This window comes from Ornithorhynchus anatinus, chromosome 2, assembly GCF_004115215.2.
Source record: "Ornithorhynchus anatinus isolate Pmale09 chromosome 2, mOrnAna1.pri.v4, whole genome shotgun sequence".
Taxonomy (NCBI): domain Eukaryota; kingdom Metazoa; phylum Chordata; class Mammalia; order Monotremata; family Ornithorhynchidae; genus Ornithorhynchus; species Ornithorhynchus anatinus.
Genome location: NC_041729.1, coordinates 136,353,082 through 136,376,340, shown reverse-complemented (window position 1 = coordinate 136,376,340; position 23,259 = coordinate 136,353,082). Strand labels below are relative to the sequence as shown.

The window sequence follows — 23,259 nt, the reverse complement described above, 5'->3', positions numbered from 1 at the left end:
GTTCAGTGCCTTGCACGTAGTGAGTGCTTAACAAATACCACAGGTATTAGTATTATTATTATCTGCCAAACACTGTACTAAGCACCGGGGTAGATAGAACGCGGATCGGGCACGGTTCCTGACCCACATTGAGCTCACAGTCTAAGAGGGAGGGATTTATTCTCCATTTCAAGAAATATTCCGTGGTCATCAAGGTCGCATCTCGCCTTCGGTCTTGACAGCGTGGACGACAAAGACGGAAGGCATCCAACTCTTGGCACGAGCATCCGGTTCCACCATCACGGCCCCGTCTGACATTACTTGCGGGTCCTAGGTTGTCGTATTCTTCTTTTACGTTCACGGCGTAGGAGAGGAATAACGGACCCCAGGAAAGGCCACCCTAAGTTCTGAACTGACAACCGCATAGTTTTTTCACGGTATTTGCTAAGTGCTTACGAGACGCCAGGCTCCGTCCTAAGCACCGGGGTAGGTCCAGGCCGATCGGGTCGGACCCGGTTCGCCTGCCACGTGGGGTTCACGGTCTCCATCCCTGTGTTACGTCTGAGGCGCCGAGAAGGGATTGGCGCTCATCCCGGCCCGAGTGCGTTCCCCGGTCTTTAGACTGCCCCAAGCCCTTAGCACAGTGCTCTGCGCGTTGTAAGCGCTCAAAAAGCTCCCCCCCCCCCATTTTTCATTCGGTCAGTCAGTCGGACTTATTGGGCGCTTACCGCGCGCAGAGCGCCGTACCAAGCGCCGGGAAAGTACAGTTCGGTAACGGTTAGGGACGGTCCCTACCCGGCGGCGGGCTCGGTGGCGCTTTTTCCCTCTCAGGAGGAAGAATCTCGGACGGTGACCTGAGTTACCGGCGATGCGAGCGTGAAAAATGCCGACGTCGAAGGTCATCCTTGTCTTTGGTACTTTGCAGGTCGTTATTCGCCGACTTCCTCCCACCCTGACGAAGGAGCAGCTAGAGGAGCAGTTGCATCCTCTTCCCGCTCATGATTATTTTGAATTCTGTGCAGCGGATCCCAGGTAAGGAGACCTATTTCGGCACACTCGGGAACAAAGAGATGTCGCCTGTGTCACGGCATTCTGGGGGCGCCGATTCCACTTTGCAGGTTCCCTTGCCCTTCCCGGGTCACGAAGGGGACGGAGTCCCCTCCGGCCACCCTCTTCTCCCTTGAAGGACGAGGAAGAGCACGGTCGGACCCCTTCCGTCTCTCAGTGACCCATGAAGAAAGGTCCTTTCGGAGAGAAAGACGGCTCTCCGAGACGGCCGTCCCCTCTATCTCAGTGCCCTCGGCGGTAAAGACAGAAGAAATAAGAATATTTCAGGAACAGGGTAGGTGCAGGAAGTGAATCAGCAGTTCATCCACCGGGTGATCACGACGATGGTGTCTCCCACCGATCAGTCAATCCATCGGTGGTATTTACTGAGCACCTCCCGTGTGCCCAGCTCTGCGCTCGGCGCTTGGGAAACAAGATCGGGCACAGTGTCTACCCACAAGGACTTTACGATCCCGTGACCGTCGGACTGTGGCCCTCAGAGCCGAGAACCTGCAAGAAGGATTGGATTCTAATAATGCTAAAACCTGGGGCAGGGCCATTCGCATGCTCTCCTTTCTGCCCGCCGTAATAATAAGAAATAAGCGCCTACTATGTGCCAAGCACCATTGTAAGCGCTGGGCTAGAGACAGGCTAATCAGGTTGCCCCACGTGGAGCTCGCGGTCTTAATCCCCATTTTCCAGGTGAGGTAACTGAGGCCCGCAGAAGCTAGGTGACGGGCCCAGAGTCACCCAGCTGATCAGTGGCGGAGGCGGATTTAGAACCCACGACCTCGGGCTCCCAATCCCGGGCTCTTCCCGCCAAGCCACGCTCCTCTTGGGACGATGAGCGCAACGTGGAAGTAGACGGGGAGGGGGGTGCTTCGTCAGATGCAACCCAGGGTTTTGCACACAAGACCCAGTTACGTCCAACGTGGCCACAGCCTCAGCGGTGTGAAGTTTTCCATCTTGGGAAAACCGGCCGGGCTTTAATTTGGGAAACGAATGGACTCTTGTGCCCCTCTAACTAGACTCTTTTTGATCTGTCGATCGGTAGCATCCGTTGAGCACGTATCTCGTGCAGAGCGCTGTTCCGAGTGCTCGGGAGCGTTACGGCAGAGATAGACGGGGTGACTCTGCCCTCCAGGAGCTTCCGATAGAGCAGGGGAGGCGCTAAAATGAATTCCCGACAAGAGGGAGTAATGAAGTTTAAGGATATTTTTTCCTAGTGTTGTGGGGAGGTGGCCTGGGTGACTGACTCGGAAGTGTTGAAGCGACATTCGAAGGGGGACGTCAGTCAGTCGGTCACTCATTCGGATTTGCTGAGCGCTTCCTGGGGGCAGAGCGCGGGGCTAAATGCTTGGGAAGCAGCGCGGCTTAGCAGGAAGAGTCTGGGCCTGGGAGTCAGGAGGATGATACCGAAATGATAGTGACGATATTTGTTAAGCGCTTACTACGTGCCCAGCACCCTTCTAAGCGCCGCGCTATACAAGGTTATCGGGTTGTGCCACGTGGGGCTCACAGTCTTCGTCCCCATTTTACAGATGAGGGAACTGAGGCACAGAGAAGTAAAGCGTTTGCCCGAGGCCACGCAGCAGACGAGTGGTGGTGGGATTAGAACCCGTGACCTTTTGGATGCCCAGGCCGCTGCTCTGTCCACTACGCCATGCTGCCTCATTAAGCACTGTCGGAATGTATTAAGCTGTACTGGCCACTGTCGGAATGAATGGGACCGGCCTCCCTGAATATTGCCGCGAAAGGAAGTGGGGCATCCTCCGCCTCGCACTTTGGACCTCAAAGAGGGTCAGGCTGAGTTCCAGCTTCCTTGTTTTCACTTTTTTCCGTACGTTCTGTGCCCTGCACGGGGACAGAATGACATTTTAGAGAATTGATCTCCCTCCCGTTCTCCCTCCTACTTAGACCGCGAGCCCTACATGGGGCGGGGACTGTGTCCGACTTAATTCTCTTGATCTCCCCCGGCACTTAGGACGGTGATTGGCACTTAATAAATCGCATTTTTTTTTCCAAAAAGGTGGCGTCGAAACGGGAAAGGTGCCCCCTTCCTGAGGAGGGTCGGGTACTCCTGGGCAAAAGGTCGGTCCATAAGGCGAGAAGCAGTGTGGCCTAATGGACAGAACGGGAATCTGGGAGTCAGAAGGACCTGGGTTCTGATTCTGGCTCTGCCTCTCGGCCGCTGGGTGACCTTGGAAAAGTCACTTCATTTCTCCGGGTCTCGGTTATCTCATCTGTAAAATGGGGATTAAGACTGTGAGCCCCATGTGGGACAGGGACTGTGCCCAACCTGATTAGCTGGTATCTACTCCCGCGCTTAGTACAGTGCCTGGGATACATAGTAAGCACTTAAATTCCATTAAAAAAAAAAAGTTGGTCATTCATTCATTCATTCATTCATTCATTCATTCATTCATTCGTATTTAGTAATTGCAATCCCTGCCCGCAGGGACTTTACAGTCCACACAGACATGAAAATCAATTAAATATCAATTCTGAATAACGTTTACATGATCCAACGTTACGGTTCTTGGGAGAAAGGCTCTTTTTCATTTGAATCCGACACATTCGTTTCACCCCCGAGAGCTGAATGATCGAAAACCGAGAGAGTCTAGCCATTTTCCCCTTTTTCCTCCTTTTTAGGACTGCCTCCCTAATACGGTATACAATTGTCTCTGATTTCAGTCTTTATCCTCATCTCTACACGAGAGCATACATTAATTTTAGAAACCCCGACGACATCCTTCTCTTCAGAGATCGTTTCGACGGATACGTCTTCATTGACAGTAAAGGTTAGACGCTGGTATTTTCGGATCCCGATATCACCTTTGAAATCTAGACGCTGAAGTTTTCCGGAGACGTTTTGCCTTTCGCGCGTCTCAAGTGGTGTCAGAACATTTTAGGAGCGTGTTATTATTATTCAGCCAATCGTGTTTATTGAGCGCTTACTGTGTGCAGAGGGCTTCACCCGCTATCTACCCCAGCGCTTAGAACAGTGCTCTGCACATAGTAAGCGCTTAACAAATACCAACATTATTATTATTATTATTATTACTAAACGCTTATTATTTAAGAACAGTACTCCCAAAGGGTTTTATAAATTTTGGATTTCACTTAGAACCAGGATATGTCAGAGTCTAAGGTAGAGACTCAATTCAGTTGAGTTGGATTTCTAAACGTTTTATCCCATGAAAGGCCCAGGTTAGTTGGGTATAAACCGGTGGAATTCCAGCAGACATTTTTGTGGCTCTTCCCTTATCTAAAGAACCACAAAAGCGGATGGCTTTTCCTCAGATGTGTCCGTCTAGGATCAGCACCGCAGAATTAGTCGGGGTCACGTTTGATTCGTACGTCCAATTTCTTTCAGGCCCCCACAGAGAAATGATGATGAGCAGAGGCTTCTCATTTTTGGCTCAGTGGATAGAGCCCGGGCTTGGAAGTCCGAGATCACGGGTTCGAGTCCCGGCTCCGCCACTTGTCGGCTGTGTGACTGTGGGGAAGTCACTTCACTTCTCTGTGCCTCAGTTCCCTCATCTGTAAAATGGGGATGAAGACTGGGAGCCTCATGTGGGACAACCTGATTACCCTGTATCTCCCCCAGCGCTTAGAACAGTGCTCTGCACATAGTAAGCGCTTAACAAATACCAACATTATTATTATCTTTGCGGCATAAGAAAAACTCTGTTCTCCCGAACCTTTTCTCCCGGAACGAAGTGCTTCTGGGAAAGATCCCCTTGAACTTCGGCGGCCGCGAATTAGACAAGCCGAACGTTGTGTTTCGGTCAGAGTGAGCCCCTTCTCTCGGGGCTAACATTGATGCCTTGTTGTACGTAGGTTTCTCTCCCGAGCGCTTAGTACAGTTCTCTTTACATAGCAAGTGCTCGAGAAATACCGCCGATTGATTGATTGACGGACGGAATCTGGTAGTAAGTTAGGCACCGTGTTAGAGCATTAAATCTTCCAGACCCCTACGGGAAGTGCCCGGCTGCTGAAAACCTTCAGCACCTAAGCAATTGCCATTCCGGGTCAGCTCCGAAGTCCGTCCGGCTCAGGACTTCGCCGCGGCAGGACTCGAAAATTGGGAGGAGCGGCCTGGCCTAATGGAAAGAGCACGAGCCCGGCAGTCAGAGGACCTGGGTTCTAATCCTCACTCCGCCACAGTGAGGGAACTGAGGCACAGAGAAGTTAAGTGACTTGCCCACAGTCACACAGCCGACAAGTGGCAGAGCTGGGATTCGAACTCATGAGCCCTGACTCCGCCGGGTGACCTTAGGCAGGTCACTTAACTTCCCTGGGCCTCAGTTACTTCATCCGTAAAATGGAGCTTAAATCTTCCTCCTTCTAACTTAAAATGTTGACCTGGTATTTACTCCAGCACGTAAAACAGTGCTTGGCACATAATAAACACTTAACAGATACTGTAATTATTTATTATTATTATTGCAATTATTAGAATGTGAGCCCCGTGTGGGGCAGGGACTGTGTCCAACCTGATTCACCTCTATCTACCCTAGTGCTTAGTGCAGTGTTTGGCACGTAGTAATAATAATATCAATATTAATCCGTCTGGCGGTTGCCCTCCCGGATTTTCATCCTCACTGTTGGGGTCGTCTCATCGACAGTTCTTAAATTTTCTCTCTAACATCCCTAATTTTCTTTTACGTAGCACATTAGTTTAGTAGCATAAGGAGGCCGGCGAACGTTGTGCACATTTTCCCCGAATACCTACCTTTCGACCAAGAAGGCGCTTTGGACACTGGGAGAATTGGGCTCAGTAAAACCGGTCACCCACCATTTTAGCACATTTTAAAAAATCGAAATTTCACTTTTTATCTTTACTTGCCTGAGTTGAGTACACAACTAGTTTTTGTCACAAATACCGGATCGTAGTTTTAAGAAGGACTGTGGTAAAATGTCATTCTTTCGGTCGTTCTCGATCCCTGTTAGGTCTGGAATATCCAGCCGTGGTAGAATTTGCTCCGTTCCAAAAGATTTCCAAAAAGAAGTTGAAGAAAAAAGATGCCAAAGCAGGAACGATTGAAGAAGGTAAAGCCGGTTTTGAAATGTGGGGGGTTTGAAACCTGCCCCGTTGAGAGCAGGCGGGGATCTGGCTTTCGTGGAGAATAATTGTTATCACCTTTAATTCACAGATCCAGAATATAGGAAGTTTTTAGAAACGTATTGTGTTGATGAGGAGAAAATAAGTGCCAACCCAGAAACTCTCTTAGGAGAAATAGAGGCGAAGACGCGGGAACTCATTGGTCTGGATTTTCATTTTCCTTCCCTTGTCGAGATACAATATGTGCATGCGTGGTCATTTCTCTCTTTGCGACAGTTCTCTCCCGGTTTGGAGACTGCAAGATATTAAAGAATCTTGACTGGGGAGTTATCCTGACTGAACCGCTCCACGTTCTGGTGTGGAGAGTTGGTGAATTTTCGGGAGCTGTAAAGTGGAAGAGGAGAAGGAGAACTGGACGTTAATCGGTAGCTCCAAAAGAAAGAGGGTCCGCTTCTGGATGAAAGGGTGACCCTAGGGTCCTTTGAGGAGGCTGGAAGTGTAGATTAGCTGGAACGTGGCCACCAGAGAAAGAAGAATCATTGCAGTGGGATGTAATAGGGCCGACTGAAAATGAAAAAAAAAGGTTTGAGCTGAAAGGTAACTGCTGGTCGAGTCGTACTTTCCATCAAAACCCAACGGATGGACAAGGATAATCTCACCTAGCTCTGCTTCTGTGCTGTTGGTTTTCTAACCTCCGGCTTCATTATGTAGAGGAGACCCATTTTGGCAATGGAATTTATTTCATTCAATAGTATTTATAGTATTTATTGAGCGCTTACTAGGTGCAGAGCACTGTACTAAACGCTTAGAATGGACAAATCGGTAACAGATAGAGACAGTCCCTGCCCTCTGACGGGCTTACAGTCTAAGCGGGGGAGACGGACGGACAAGAACAATGGCGATAAATAGAATCAAGGGGGAAAACATCTCATTAAAACAATAGCAAATAAATAGAATCAGGGCGATGTACATCTCATTAACAAAATAAATAGGGTATTTCATCCTAGGCTCCTTTGAAAAATAAATAAGTAAAATGGTGATATTTCTTAAGCATTTACTCTGTGTCAAGCACAATAATAATAATTATCATTATGATATTTGTTAAGCGCTTACTATGTGCCAAGCTCTGTTCTAAGCCCTGGAGTAGATTCAGGGTAATCAGGTTTGTCCCATGTGGGGCTGACAGTCTCAATCCCCATTTTCCAGATGAGGGAACTGAGGCACAGAGAAGTGAAGTGACTTGCCCAAGGTCGCACAGCAGGCAAGAACAAGATAATCAAGTCCCACGTGGGGCTCACGGTCGAAGCAGGAGGGAGAACAGGTATCGAATCCCCATTTGGCAGATGAGGGAACGGAGGCCCCCGAGACGTTAAGTGACTCGCCCAAGGTCACGCAGCAGACACCTGGCGGAGGTGGGATCGGAACCCAGGTCCTCTGACTCCCAGGCCCGAACTCCTTCCGTTAGGCCACGCTGCTTCTCGGTGTCCCTTTGGCAGCTTCGGCGTTACCCAAGCCTTGAGGTAGGTTTGGCCAGAATTTGGCCAGGAAAGAGGACGAGGTTGATCACCTAGAAAAGGAAATGCCTCCGGTGGTTTGGGTTCTAGAAATGAAGCTCTAGAGTCTAAAGTTGCCAAATAATATTTTCATTCGATGGAGTGATGTTGCTTATTGAACACCCTGTCGTCTCCCAAGAGGTGGATTGACCGTTAGAGTAATGAAATCTCACAGTCTGTCCGCCAAAATTGAGTGGGTCCAAAACCAGAATTCAGACTCCACTGTAATAATGTTGCTATTTGTTAAGCGCTTACTATGTGCCGAGCACTGTTCTAAGCGCTGGGGTAGACATAGGGGAATCAGGTTGTCCCACGTGGGGCTCACAGTCTTCATCCCCATTTTACAGATGAGGGAACTGAGGCACAGAGAAGTGAAGTGACTTGCCCACAGTCACACAGCCGACAAGTGGCAGAGCTGGGATTCGAACTCATGAGCCCTGACTCCAAAGCCCATGCTCTTTCCACCGAGCCACGCTGCCTCTCCACTGTCTCCCTCCTCAACCGAGAAACTGAAATTTCAGGTGGTTTTCTTATTATTCTTCACCTTTCCGGGTGCACGCCTTCTGGCCTACTCACAGTGTAGGATTCTCATCTGTTAATTTACAAAAGGTCAATCCAGACTGGCCGAGGGATCTCTGGGGTTTGGAACTAAATAGTGGCTAGAGCACAGGCCTGGGAGTCAGAGGACCTGGGTGCTAATCCCAGCCCTGCCACTTGCCTGCTGTGTGACCTTGGGTGAGTCACTCCACTTCTCGGTGCTGCCGTTTCCTTATGGGGGATTCAGTACCTGGTTTCTCCCATACTTAGACTGACCCCCATGTTGGATAAGAACTGTACTTGTATCTACCCCCTCGTTTAGTACAGCGCTTGGCACGGAGCAAGCACTTCACAAAAACCTTGAATATCATCATTATTAGCAGAAGGCCGAGGAGGTGACGGGGTCTTGGCATCTCCAGATGTCTGACGGAAATATTGCAGCGATTCAGCGGTTTTCTGAAGTTTGCAGAGGCCCGTTGAGACACTCTTGCCATTTCAGACCTCAGTCCGCATCGTCACCGGTGGTACTTATTGAGCACTTCCTGTGTGCAGAACACTGTACGAAGCACTTAGGCGGGTACAGTACAACGGAGTTGGTAGACACGCTCCTTGCCTACGAGTTTAGAGCCCGGGGAAGACGTTACCTTCAGCCCCAAGCTAGCGTGACCAGAAACCACGTGTGTGGAAACCGATAACGTGTCCCGGCCTGACCTGCCCCGAGATGCTGATCTTTTTTCTGCCTAAAAGCTGCCCTGCTCCCTGCTGTCCGGTGGGACTTCAAGAGAAACCGGAGGAAAGACAGAATGTTTCGGGGACGTGGGGGGATGGCGGGGTAGGTGAAGGTCAGATTAGGAAAAGATTAGGCAAACTAGGCGGTTGAAGGTGGAATCGTTGCTCTTTCTCCCCAGAGAAGGAAAAGAACAGCCATTCCATAATTAATTAAACAATTTCCTTCTCCTTTCCCTTTTTTTTCCCCCAGTGATATCTGTGAAGCGCTTACTATGTCCCAAGAGCTGGTAGATACAAGAAAATCAGGTTGGACACGGTCCCTGTCCCACATGGGATTCGGTCTTAATCCTCATGGTATTTGTTAAGCGCTTAGTATGTGCCAGGCACTGGGTAGATACAAGATAATCACGTTGGGCCGAGTCTGTCCCACATGGAGCTCGCAGGCTTAATCCTCTTTAACAGATGAGGTAACAGAGGCACAGAGAAGCAAAGTGACCTGCTCAGGGTCACACAGCAAAGTGGCAGAGCCGGGACTAGAACCCAGGACCTCTGAGTCCCAGGCCCGGGCTCGTTCCACTAGGCCACTTAGCTTCCTATGGGGCTGTCGTTACTTAGGGGACTAAATCTTTGCCGACCAGATTGCAAATCGGAAGCCGGTGAAATAAGAAGAATGAACACTCCTAGGCAAAAGTTGTCAGGTGTCAGGTGGGCAGATAGACGGGCCAGTGAGGAGCTTTGCCTGAAGACACTAACCTACCAAACAAACAAACAAATCAACCAAAAAACCCACTCTCTGTGCGTGACCTCAACCTAATGCTTTTCAACTAGTGAGAGGTATCAATCAGTAGTATTAATGTGTCACTACTCAGTGAGAAGCACTGTCGTAAGCATTAAGGAGAGCATTTGTGTTAAATTTTGTGACTACCAAGGAAGGCTTTTTAATAGGGAAAGCATGTCCAGTGTAGCTTTTTCGTTGACCGTCGTTTTTTCCCCAACTAAGGTATTGGAAACATATATATTTGATTCTTTTACTAAAGACCTTTTCCCGAAAACTGTAGTTTTTAGTGCCCTGAGTCTGGAAAGAAAATTATTCCCAGAAAATAAGCCGTGGCAGAACTCTTAAAAAAAATGACACTGCTTGCCAGAGCCACCCTCAAAATGACATCTATACATTTGTGAAAGTCCTTAGTTTCTGTTTATGGACACATTCTGGATTTAATCTACCTCTGGTTACGGATCAAGTGCCAAGGGAGAAACTAAAGTTGTCTCTGGTTTAATTAAAGAGGAACCAGTTCGCCTGACTCTGGGAGTTTCTTCCAGTACTCAAGTGTATCCTCTCTGTGTTTTTCCCATGATTTATTATCCCTCTGCACTGTAAGCTCCTTGTGTCTAACAGATCTGTTCTGTTGTACTCTCCCGAATGCTTAGTACAGTGCTCTGTACACAGCTCTCAATAAATACGATCGCTCGATTCTTTCACACAACGGGAGACTTTTTAGTATGCGAGCTAAATGTCCCCCCTCCGTCTTTCTGTGTGTTTTAGCGAGAAGAACAACACCTCTTTTGGAATATATTAGAAGCAGGAAATTAGAAAAGCAGGTAGGTGTCTCCTCTTCTGTTTCATCCCGTGACCATCCTTTCTCTTGTCGCCCCGCGTTTCCATCTGGACAGTCTCCCTAAACCTTCCCTCCTCCTCTCCAGAGAATCCGGGAAGAGAAACGGGAAGAGCGAAGACGGCGAGAGCTAGAAAAGAAACGCCTGAGAGAAGAAGAGAAGAGGAAACGCCGGGAAGAAGAGAGACGGAAAAGGAAAGAGGCAGAGAAGCAGAAGAAAATTGCTGAGAAAGAAATAAGGATCAAGGTAATTTTGAGGAGAAAGGTTAAATGCCCTTTGGAAGTCCCTCCCCTTGTTCAGTTTGCCTTCCTCTGGACCCAATAAGACGAGCAGCAGACTTGTGAAATGGGAAGTTTTAGGAGAATGTGGCTCCTTGGGAAAGCATTTTTCTCGTCCGCGCAGTTTTCCCCTCCTTCCTGATGCTAGCAGCCGTGTCAACCCCAGGACAGAACTATCGCAGATGGACAAAATTTCCCAGATTCCATCCCCAAATATCTACTAGATGGTCGGCTAGTGTTAGGAATGTAGCGATATTCGTCGTTATAGGTTACAAGGATGATAGGATGAATCTGCGAGAAAGGATTTTTGCCACGAGGCTGTATTTTTCCCAGGCAAATCCAGACTTTAACAAAAAATAAGAGTCTACCAAAAGATTTCCTTCACAAATTCATTCGATCCACACAAAACAATACCCACGGGATTCAATCCCAACTTAGACTCGCCCTGCGAGTTTTAAGTTTCCCTAGGACGTTAGGTGATATTTAAAGACACATCTCCTGCCCGTGAACGAAAAAGGCTCTGGATCACGTGAACCGGAGAGGTTGTGATGTTTCTTTTTCTGGAGTTCTCTGTGGCTCTGACAGTTTCAGAAATTATCCAGCTGAGGCAATTCGGGGTTGGAGCCCACTGAAGACCATGATGCCCCAAGCTGAGCTAAGCAATATATTTCCCCTTGTTTGATCTCCTGTGAGTGTGGGCCATCTTGATGAAGATGCTGGTATTTGTTAAGCGCTTACTCTGTGCCAAGCACCGTTCTAAGCACTGGGGGAGATACAGGGTCATCAGGTTGTCCCACGTGGGGCACACAGACTTCACCCCCGTTTTACAGACGAGGCAACTGAGGCCCAGAGAAGTGAAGTGGCTTGCCCAAGATCACGCAGCAGACGAGTGGCGGAGGCGGGATTAGAACCCAGGTCCTCCAACTCCCAAGCCCGGGCTCTTTCTACTAAGCCACGCTGCTTCCCATGATAGCTTCCTATATTGCAACACATCCAGGTCTCAGCACGGACCCCTGCCCGAAAAATCCATAATTTTTGTGGATTTTAGTCTTTTCTAAACTCTAAGACTGTAACTCTAGAATGTAAGCTCGGTAGGGGTAGGGAACGAGTCTGCTAATTGCGTTGCATTCCCCCAAGCGCTTAGTACAGCGCTCTGCACGGTAGTAAACCTCCGATAAATGCGATGGGTTGGTCGACTGATTTCCGAGCGGTCCGCTGACTGAAGTCCTAGATTTTTCAACAGTCTCACAGTTACAGGATGACACTCAGGTAACGTTCTGACCGGGAAATCATTTTTTCAGCTTCTTAAGAAGCCCGAAAAGGGCGAGGATTCAGTCTCAGAGAAACCAACAGAGAAAGGCGAGGAAGCCGATGTTGAAGAAGGAAGGTGGGAGAAATCCCCTGGCCCTGGCGGCGTGAAAACCAAATCCTTGGAGAGCTCTGTGAAGGAACTCAAGGACAAGTGGGTGATATTTTTGTTCTTAGACCATGTTAGATCCTAAAGAGACTTCAGGCGGTTCCCCTCCTTCCATCAGGTCGTGTGCCCAGGTTTTCCCGCGGAGATTTATGCCTGGGTGGGGCTCGGAGAGGCACTTTATGCCATTCAATCCCACCCAGAACAAAATGGCTCCCACTCAGTGGCGCTAAAATTCGACCCCTCCACTCTGCTAGCCATTCCCAGATACCGGCGGCCGCCTCGACTCCGCGTCCCCCTCCAGACCGTAAGCTTGTTGTGGGCAGGGAACGTGTCTGTTGTTCTGTCGTACTCCCCCAGGCGCTCAGTAAAGTGCTCTGCCCACAGTAAGCGCCCAATAAATACGACTGAATGAATGAATGAATCCCTGCAGAGCCTCATCTCTACTGAGATAGTCTCCCTTTACCTTACATTCGTGGCCCAGGAGTGTGAATCTCACCCGGGGTGTTAGAAATAACTTCCCCCCACCCACTTCGCTGTGCTAAACGTCACTGGAGAGAAGTGGCCTTTTCACATGCTCTTTCTGACAACCAGACTGCTTTTTTTTTATGGTACTTGTTAAGGGCTTACTTTATGTCAGGCTCTACACGAAGTGATGGGGTAAAAATAAGATAACCAGGTTGGACAAAATCCCTTTCCCACTTGGGGCTCACAGTCCAAATGAGAGGGAGGAGGAATTATTTAATCCCCAGATGAGGAAACTGAGGCACAGAGAAGGTCACAGGAGCAGACTGGAGGCGGAGTTGGGATTAGAGCCTAGATCCTCTGGCTCCCAGGTTCGTGCTCTATCCTCTAGGCCTCGCGGCTTCCCAAGCTGCTGGCCAGAGGCTCTTGCACGTGTGGGAATTTTATTTTTTACCAATGACCCACTTCTCTCTGCCAACGTCGGAGCAATCTGTAGCATTCCTTCCCAACTGCCAGCTCGGGAAGACTGCTGACATGGGGGTAGGTTTATTTCCTGGGGAAAGTCCGACGTTTGTAAGGCAAATATAATTCAGTCGTCAGGGTTGAGTTTTCGTTTTTAAGACGCGGGGCTTGTGCACATTACCTTTGCATCCCTCCCCGGTTGGAAGTGCATAATGCAAGATGAAGGGAAACGCTAGATTTTTTTTGGAGGAAAGGGAAAACGGTCCCGGGAGCCGGAAGGTCATGGGTTCTAATGCTGACGCCTCCACTTTTCGGCCGTGTGCCCTTGGACGAGTCCCTTCACTTCCCTGTGCCTCGGTGACCTCATCTGTAAAATGGGGATTGAGACTGTGAACCCATCTTGGGAAAGGGACTGTGCCCAACTCCATTTGCTTGTATCCGCCCCAGCGGCACAAAATAAGTGCCTAACAAGTACTATTATTATGATTATTGTATGCTTAGATGCACTTCTAGAAGAGAAGAGTGAATCGATGATGCTTGTAAATACTATAATTCATCTCTCTCCTCTTAGAGATTCAAATCCCTTTCACTCAATTTCAAAAGGACTCTGGGTTGTTGTGCAAACCACTGAAATGAAGGTTATTATTAATGTTAATAATAATCTTGGTATGTGTTAATTGCTTACGACACGTCATGCATCGTTCTGAGCGCTGGGGGAGGGAGTGGGATTTAATCTCCATTTTTTACAGATGAGGAAACCGAGTCATAGAGAAGTTAAGCGACTTGCCCAAGATCACACAGCAGACAAGTGGTGGAGCCGGGATTAGAACCCAGTCCTCTGACTCCCGGGTCCGTGCTCTTTCTGCTAGGCCACGCTGCTTCTCTGTTATGATTATTTTTTATTACTATTATCATCATTATCCATTATTATTATCATCACGGTATTTGTTACTTGCTTACTATGTGTCAAGCACTGTCCCAATTTAGATACAAGTTAATCAAGGTGGACACAGTCCCTGTCCCGCGTGGGGTTCACAGTCTAAGTAGGAGGGAGAACCGGTATTGAAGCCCCTGAGGAAACCGAGCCACGGACAAGTTAAATGACCTGCTCAGGGTCACATCGCAGACAAGTGGTGGAGCGGGATTAGAACACAGGTCTCTGCCCTTTCCAATAGGCCATGCAGGTTTCATTTCGCCGGCGTGGATGCGGCTGCAAATGATTGTCCTCCTATGTGAGGGAATCCGCTCTGAATTTGATCTCGAGCTTTCCTGGGGCATCGAAGCTTGGAATCGTGATGGGGCTCAGGGGAAGGAGCAGACTTGGGTTCCTGGGAGTAGCAAGCACGGAGACTGGAAAAAGCCCGGGCGTCACCATTTAAGACTCCTCGCTCCGCCCTGCCTCTGAGGCTTGGGTTCCTCTAGCTACTTCCCCCTGAGCCTTGGCTACCTCCCTCTGAGCCATGGCTACCTCTTCTGCTCCCCGGGGAGACGGAGCCTCCCCTGGGATCAGCCTTCTCCCCCCACCCCCGTAAGAACCGCCTAAATTCGAACCGATAGAGGGCCGAGTCGCAATTCGACAGCTGTCGCCGTCTCCCAGCAAATCATCAGAATTTCTGTTCTCGGGAGGCTCGTTTTTAAAATCCGAGTTGGTTTTTTTCCCCTCTGCCAAACAATCCGAGGGGAATCCAGAGCCGCTGAGGAAATTGCTCCGACTGCTTAGCCTGGCGGGGTATTGAAAGGGAGAGTAGGCCTTACCTTGTTTCGGGGATAAAATGAACGAAACGGTCAGTTAAGGGCTTGAATACCGGGTTGGAACGAATGATTTTTTTTTTTTTTTTTCATTTCATGGTATTTGTTAAGCGCTTACTAAGTGCCAGGCACTGTGCTCGGCACTGGGGCAGATAGAAGCTAATCGGGTTGGACACGGTCCATGAATCCCGTATGGGGCTCACGGTCCTCATCCCCATTTTCCAGACTAGGTAACTGAGGCACAGAGGAGTTAAGTGACTTGCTCAAGGTTCAGATTCCGAGGAAGTGGGAAGATGGAAAAAGATCAGGGTTCCTCTGGCATCGTGAGATGGGCGTAATGGGCATATGACCGCCCATCATTATTAGCCGTATTGGGATTATCGTTGTTAATATTACTGTGGCATTCACACTCCCACGGCAGACAAGTGATGGAACTGGGATTAGAACCCAGCTCCTTCTGACTACCAGGCCCGTGCTCTGTCCATTAGGCCGTGCCGCTTCCAAACCAACCGCTCTGCAGGGGTGTTCATTCAGGGTCCTAGGGAGATGATGCTGCGGGGCTTCCCTATGTGAGAGATGACATGGTAGGAGTATCATTTAGGACCGGGTGGAAATACCCATTATTGAGACTCATAACGTTGGTATTATTTAAGCACTTACTGTGAACCAAACACGGTGCTCAGGGCAGGCGTGGATATGAGCTAATCAGATTGGACACGGTCCTTATCCCACGTGGGGCTCAGAGTCTAAGAGAACAGGTATCTTGCCCTCATTTTACAGGTAAGGAAAGTGTGGCCCGGAGAAATTAAGTGATCTGCCCGACATCACACAGCAGGCGGAGCTGGGACTAGACCCCGAATCTCTGGACTCCTCGTCTCACACTTTTTCTCTTAGCCCATTCTGTCGCCCCAGGCGCTGCTTTCCCGACGACGACCATAAAGACTTTGGACGATTCAAGAATGTTTGAGAGTCAACATCCCTCATCCTGCGTCTGGCAAGGGAGTCAGTTTGCTTTTGCTTATGGCCAGGGAGGTTCTGACCCTTTCAAATGGGCTCTCGTCCTTTAGGGGTGAAAGGTTTGAAGCAGAAGGGGAGATTTCGTTATGCCTTGCGTACTATTATTCCTATAGTAATCGGGATAATAACGATTATGGCAGTAAATGCTTACTGTACTAAGTGCTGAGGTGGATCCAGGATAACCTCTGTGCCTCCTGGGGCTCGTACCGTAAGGGGGCGGGAGAGCGGGTGTTGAACCCCCTTTTTCCAGGTGAGGAGACCAAGGCCCGGAGAAGGGAAGTGACTTGACCGAGGTCACACAGCAGGTAAGTCTCAGGGCCCCACGCCTGTCCCTCGCCTTCCCGTGGCAGCACGCCAGCGCCTGGGTCTCCGAGCTAACGGCGTCCGCGTCGTGTCAACGGGAGCGGGAGACCGCAGCGGCGCTGAGACCCTCCCTCTGTTTGTGAAACCCCAGGTCCCAAAACGACAGCGATAAGGAGCAAAGGGAGGCGGAGAGAAGATTTTGCGAAAGAGAACCCGAACGGCAAAGGTATCGCTCGGACGATGGCAGAAAGCATAGAGCTCACTATGAGCCTGACAAGTTTTTGAGAAGGAACGAAGACGAGCTGAAATGGGGGAAAGGATTCCACCAAGACAGAGGGAAGAGAGGGTTCTACAATTACCGCTTCACGGTGGAGGCTGTAGACACTCTGGGTAAAGAGGACAAGTGTGATGACATGGCATCCCAAACGGAGCGCATAAGAAATAAGGTTCTCTTATTCATTTAGGATAATCTTTCACTCGTAGCTCAGGGCACCTGTTTTCCTCTCGCTGCTTTCCCCCCACCCCCCTCCCCGCCGCCTCCCGCCCCCAAACCGTTCTTTCATTTGCAGCAAACTTCAGGCTCATTTCAATCAATCAATCAGTCGCTGTTATTTATTGAGCGCTTATTGTGTGCAGAACACTGTATTAAGCGCTTGGGAGAATGCACTATAACAGTTGATAGACTCCCTTTAAAGCCCCCCCCCCCCAATCTAGACCTTTCGAGCTGGGATGGAATATATATATATATATATATATATATATATATATATATATATATAATTATTATTTTTTTCTGGTGGCTTTTGGGTCTGACAGTCCACCGGAGGGAACCTCGCGTTCGGAGGGTTCCGTGGCTGGTTCGGGCCCGGGGCTAATGATCATTGGAAACTCAAGGACGCTCCTCTTTGAATGAACCCACTGCTTGGGCCTCATGATTGCGTTTCGGCAAAAGATTTAAAACGGGTTTCATTCAGTAAGGAAACAGCCCATCTGTCAAATTCCGAGGAAGCGGGAAGACGGGAAAAGATAAGGGTTCCTCCGGCATCGTGAGATGAGCGTTATGGGCATGTGACCGCCCGTCGTCATTAGCCGGATTGGGATTACTATTGTTAATATTACTGTGGCATTCGCACTCGACATCTGCTAAGCCCCCAAAGATCAGCGGTCCTCAGCCAGTGTGAAAGAGCCGAAGGGTATTTTTTTCAGCAGTTCTGGATTTAGGGGTCATCTCGGTTCTGGACTTCCCGGTCAGCTGTGGAGATCCATGGAATAGAATCTAGTCCTTATCCTCAAGGAGCTTGCAGAGGGTTGTTTTTCTGAAATGGTTGAATCATTCCTTGACTATCTAATGGCAGGAGAAGAAGGCAGGGGTCACTGAAATCAGTCCCCCGTTTTAGCTAGTTCGGTAGTTTTCGTCTGAGGGAACCAAATGAGGGAATTTTTTTCATCACTTATCTCTCCTGCCCGCCAGCGGCGGTGCTTATAACAATAATAATAATGATTATGGTATTTGCGCTAATTAATGAGCCGGGGCCGAAGCTGGAAGGCAGGAAGCCAGAGGGAGAAGGAAGAGTAGCAGAGAAGGAAATGCCTGCAGGTGTACTTCTGCCATCAAAGGAAATGTAACCGAAGTAGTTGGGAAAATTTGAATGTCCCAAGGTTGGGTTAACTGGCTCCGGAGAGCGTATTGCGAGCAGGTCAAAGGTAGGGCAGAACACTTTCCCCTTCACAGAATTCCCCAGATTGAAATCATAGGAGACCTGCCAGGTAGAAACCCTCAGACCAGAAAGTTGCATCCCTCAGCGAGTCCGCTCCATACTTCCTTTACGCCTTGATGCCTGTCGGGAGGATGAGCCGGCCACCCCGTCGTTTGGTGGGAACCGAGGACTCGGAGGTAGAGGATGTGTGTTTTCGTCTCTCGTCGGTGTCCGCCCGCGCTGAAAACAGTTTGTACTTCGTCAGAAGAGGTCTCCGGGGCAGCTTCACTTACCGTCGCGCAGGCCGCGTGGGAGACGCACCCGGCGGAGAATACTAGGGGTGCCTTCCGTTCCCCTGTCGCAGCCAGATGGCCAGCCTACCTTTGGCCGGCACGGGGAAGATGCTTTCTGTCTTCGCTCACCCTAACTTCTTCACCCCGTCTCTGCCCCGACCTTTTTAAGTCAGAGGCCCCTGGGCCCCGGAGAGTCCGGCCCAGGGGCGCGCGTGAGACTCTTCCGGCTGTCAGCCGTTCCCAAACCCGGACGACCGGGTGTGGATGGATGGAGCTGGAGAGTGGCTGACCGGTTCGTGGACGGAGCCGGCAAGTGGAGCGTGCCACGGCCCTGCCCCGTCAGCGGGACCCGAGGCTCCGACGGGAGCAAGGAGTGGGGAACGCCGGTGCCGGCACCGAGCGTCCGGACGGGGGAGAAAGTGAGGAAAGGAGTCTGTAAGACAACGGTTCTCCCCTTTGGCACCAGGGACCGGATCTCTCTCTATCCTATTCAGATCAGCTCTCTCGGGCTCCGTTGACCGCACGACTGTGGGAGGGGTGCCTTTTTATCCCGGGGGGCTGCTGGCATGGAGGGAAGAGAACCGTCGGAGCTGGAGGAGGGAGATTGTGCGGGGCTAAAGGAGAATGGGGCTGCCGACTCAGCGGGGAAAGGAGCCTCGGGGAGATCCGAGAACAAGTTGGAGCCGGTCGAGATTGACGGAGACGGCAGTCGGCAGAGGATGAGCCGGCCACCCCGTCGTTTGGTGGGAACTGTGGACTCGGAGGTAGAGGATGTGTATTTCCGTCTCTCGTCGGCGGCCGAAGGCGCCGAAAGCAGTTTTACTTTGTCAGAAGAGGTCTCCGAGGCAGCTTTACTTACCGTCGCGAAGGCCGAACGGGAGACACGCACCCGGCGGAGAATACTAGGGGTGCCTTCCATTCCCCTGTCGCAGCCAGATGGCCAGCCTACCTTTGGCCGGCACGGGGAAGATGCTTTCTGCCTTCGCTCACCCTAACTACCTCACCCCGTCTCTGCCCCGACCTTTCTAAGTCAAAGGCTCCCCCACGGGAAGACTCCTCGCGACGCAGGTCCCGGTCCCCCACCATTTGTCATAACCCTGCTACATCAGGCTCCCTTCCTGGCCCAATCTCTACCTTCCCCACCCAGGGTGGGGAAGGGAGGGGAGTTGGATCTCAGAAGCGACCGGAAAAGAATCCAAAGAATCCAGGAGGAAGGAGGATGTGAATGTCCCCTCCTGCCCCTCTCTCTCAGAGCTGGGACTTCAGTTTTCCCCAAACACCCAGAGCGGGGATTTTTTCTTTTTTGTGGTATTCGTTAAGCGCTTACTGTGTGCCAAACACTGTACTAAATGCCGGGGTAGAACAAGCTGATCAGGTCGGATAGGGTCCCAAACGGGGCTCACGATCCTAATCGCCACTTTACAGTTGAGGGAACTGAGGCACAGAGAAAGTGAAGGGACTTGAAAGTGAAGTCACGCGGGAGACGAGTGGCAGAGCGGGAATAGAACCCAGGTCCCGCTAACGCCCAGGCCCGGTTGCGTTCCAGTAGGCCACGGTGATTTTCCTGCGGGATTCTTGCATCCCGCCGGCCTCCCCTTCCCCTTGGCCTCCAGGCAGGTGGAGAAAGTAGGCCCAGGGGGAGGAGGAGGACAGGATGACTAAAAGCAAGCAAAAAACCTTGCTCGTGCTGGCCTGTAAGACGTTCGGCTGGGACCCTCGGCCCTCACTTGGAAGTCGCCTATCACCTACTGTTCTTCAAGCAGTCGGTGGTATTTACTGAGCGCTTACTGGGTGCAGACCGCTGTACTAAGCGCAGAGGCCGTGGAGTGCGGATAGATAGATAGCTGGGGCCTGTCAGTTGGAAATATCTGGAGCCAGGTGGGGGCTCGTTTTGGAGACGGCTTCTCGTGCAGGCCGGTGAGACCCCTGTAGTCGCCAAGGCGGAGCGAAGGGAGACTGCGAGGGAAGCTGGAAGAACGCATCCGGGATCCGGGGCCGAGCGGCGTCCCCGGGCCGGAGGCCGGAGGGCCTGATTCGCTGCTCCCTGGGGGTTGTCGGGGCTTGGTTAAGGGTAAAAAGCCGACGGAGAGAGTTAATGGAAACCTCTGCTTCGTTTATCGGCCGTCACCCCAAAGGGAGTGGGAAAACTCTTGGTCTGCGGTGTCTCTTTATCGCCTTTCCTTTCTCCTGGGTCGAAATGGCTGCCCGCCTCCTCCGCGTCCAGTCGCTTCCCTTGCCTGAGCTGCGTCTTGTGCTGTTCTGGAATTAGAAGACCCGGACAACCTGCGTTTCTTCTCTTAACCATTATATAGTCCACCCCAGAGTCAGGGTGCAGCTTCCTCCAGCGTTTGCTTGGAGGTGGTTAATAGTGGGATTTGTTAAGCGCTCACCGTGGGTCAAACCCTGCTCTAAGCGCCGAACTATTGCTGGTTTTCTGTCTCTGAAATTCGCGAAGTTTTTATTGAGAAAGCAAGCGGTGGTGTATTTCCCGGTGGAAGCTAGGAGAAGCCGTTTCTCCTCCGTGCAGCGATTTTAAATGAGAATTGTAGCAGCTGGGGGAAATTCGGGGATCCCGATTTCCGTTAAGTCGGGGTCCCTCAAAGAAGGCCAGAGTCCCGAAGGCCTGAAAAGGTCGCCCGGCAAAGTCATCTTCCTGGAGATGAGGAGGGACGCATCCGAGGGAAACTTACACAACCGGCGGCTGGAGACGTAGGCTCGGGGCGGAGCGCAACGCTGACATCCATCCGGAACGAGGAGCCGTCATCCGATTCCCGAGGAGCCCCTGGGAATCGACACTGCTGAGCGCTTGGGGGAGTACGAAAGAAAGGAGAGGGGCCGGTTTCTCGCCTAGGGGTTGCTTGCGCTCTGCTGTCCCCTTCTCGTGAGGAGGATTGCTTTTAGAGAGTTTCCAGGATTAGGTAGATTTCGGATAAAGGGAAGAGGAAAGGTGACAGTTCCAGAATTAAGGTAGTGGAGAAGGCTGAACCCAGGCACGCGGTCCCGTATGCGGATTTGATGGTTTGGGGGGGATTTTAATGGTATTTAAACGCTTAGTATTTGTCAGGCACTCTTCTAAACGCTGGGTTAGATGCCAGGCCATCGAGTCAGACGGAGTCACTGCCCCACTTGGGGCTCGCTGTCTAAGTAGGTGGGTGAACGGGTCTCGAATCCCCATTCGGAAGTTGAGGAAATGGAGGCCCGGAGCAGTCGAGTGACTTGGCCGAGGTCACCCAGCAGGCAAGTGGCAGAGCCGAGCTTAGAACCGAGGTCCTCTGACTTCCAGCCCGGGCCTTTTCCGCCAAGCGTCGCTGCTTCCCGGGTTTTGGCCCTTTCCCCATCCTCCCAGGGACCCAGACCCTTTCCAAATGGGAGGCCGCAGGAAGAAAGACGACCTCCCGTTGAGGAAGGGAAGGCACAGACGGGCCTTCTTGCATCTTCTGTCCTCCCGTAGAGAGTCAGGGGCTCAAAATGGTTGCTCCTGGCGGCTAGCGTTACTTCTAGCCTCCCGGAGCCCGCTTCCCGTTTGCCGGCGGGGCGGGATTAGCAGGCCACGTGGCGGGGCTAATGCTGAAATGCTTCTTGTTCAGAATGGGTTGTTTCCTGAAAAGCTCAACTCTGAAGGCCCCTCCCGCTTCACTGTCGACCTCTTATTCACCCGAGCACATTCACCCCTGGGAGGTGAGTGTAGGCCGGCACCTCAGCGAGCTCACGTACGGGTGAGTAGCTGAGTTTTATTCCCGCTCGAAGGCTTTTTCCAATTTTTGCCACCGGTTATCGACCTCTCACGACGGTGGGCTGTTTTCCACAGATCGTTTCCCCCCGGCACCGCCATTCTCGCGGCCGCCTTCCGTTAACTCCGACGTCACCCGCCCTCATTTTCCCGCCTCCGCTTTCCCCTCTCCTCGGAACGCTCGCCTTCCGAGGCCAGAGCGAAAGGGCGTGACGGCGCCGTGAGGTCGATTTCCACGGTCCCCCTCGAGTCGCCCGTCGGCGCGCCGAAACCCCAAGCGGAAACCGGGGCCCCAACCCCCCCTAGCTCGGACACCGGGGTCTCGGCCACGCACCCGCGGGGATTAACCCCGTGCTCGTCTCTCGATGCAGGACCGACCGGCCATGCAGCTCTACCAGCCCGGAGCCCACACTCGAACACGTTCGGCCACCGCCGCTAAATCCCCCAGCTTCGGCGGAAAGTCCGGCGAAGAAGCCGGTGATGGGAAGTGTGAGGCAGAGGCTTCAACTGGAGCTAGTCCTGAGAAGAGTGAAGAGGCCGAGTAATCCTCCGTGCAGGTCAAATCTGTGAGAAGAAACGAACCCCGGAGCCCAGGCGCGTCTGGCTAGAAATGGCCCTTACCGGCGCCTGCCCCGTGCTTCCCTGGTGGCTCCGGACGGACGAAAGCCGGCAAAAATGCATCAGACGTTCGGTCGGTGTATTCTTCCCCCGAAAGAGCCGGGATTCCGGTCGTTCGTTAGGTCTGTCCCCTGCTCTGGAACCAACCGATCATTTCTTTAGCTAGCACTTTTCAGAAAAAACAACCAAGAAAACCACCTTCTCCTTCCAAAAGTCCCCGGGCGAGGAAGGGGACCGAAAGCAGCTTTGCGTCAGTTTGAGATCCGAGGCACTTTATTTCCGTCCGTGAACAACATGATCGTTTGCACATCCGTGAGCGACGTGGTCTGTCGGTAGCGATACCTCATTGTGTTTTTGCCGTTTCGCCGAGAGTCTGAAGTGGTGAAAAGTCAACCGTTGAGTGAACAGGTGATTCGTTTGCCTTTTTACGTCGTGAGCGTTTCTTTGGCTTGGGTATTTATTCTTTCAAACGAACGGACCTCAGCACTTAAGCAGCGTAAGATAGGAATTTTTTTAACTGACTTTTTTACGGTCTGGGCGCTCACCTTTCGAAGAGGTGATTTTAAGTGACTCGCCAGGGTGTTCGTCCTTAGCGGGCGGGGCAGCTGCGGGCTTTGGGACGTGGAAAAGTCACACGTGTCGTCCAGAGGGAGACACGCGGTTACCGGGGGGAGGGAGGAGGCCGGAGGCCCATGGCAGCTATGAC

The 23,259-nt window shown here is 51.3% G+C and overlaps 1 protein-coding gene across 1 annotated transcript in view; it reads left to right on the top strand.

Moving 5' to 3' along the window:
• UPF3A (UPF3A regulator of nonsense mediated mRNA decay) overlaps positions 1-22,981 on the top strand; it is a 28,658-nt gene extending 5,677 nt beyond the window's left edge. The window contains exons 2-10 of the mRNA XM_029057458.2: positions 905-1,011; positions 3,721-3,827; positions 5,983-6,081; positions 6,186-6,296; positions 10,457-10,512; positions 10,615-10,773; positions 12,107-12,267; positions 16,367-16,661; positions 22,307-22,981. Coding sequence (XP_028913291.2) covers positions 905-1,011; positions 3,721-3,827; positions 5,983-6,081; positions 6,186-6,296; positions 10,457-10,512; positions 10,615-10,773; positions 12,107-12,267; positions 16,367-16,661; positions 22,307-22,480 — 1,269 coding nt within the window. The 3' untranslated portion in view covers positions 22,481-22,981. The remainder of the gene's footprint in view (positions 1-904; positions 1,012-3,720; positions 3,828-5,982; positions 6,082-6,185; positions 6,297-10,456; positions 10,513-10,614; positions 10,774-12,106; positions 12,268-16,366; positions 16,662-22,306) is intronic.
• Positions 22,982-23,259: the final 278 nt, after the last annotated feature.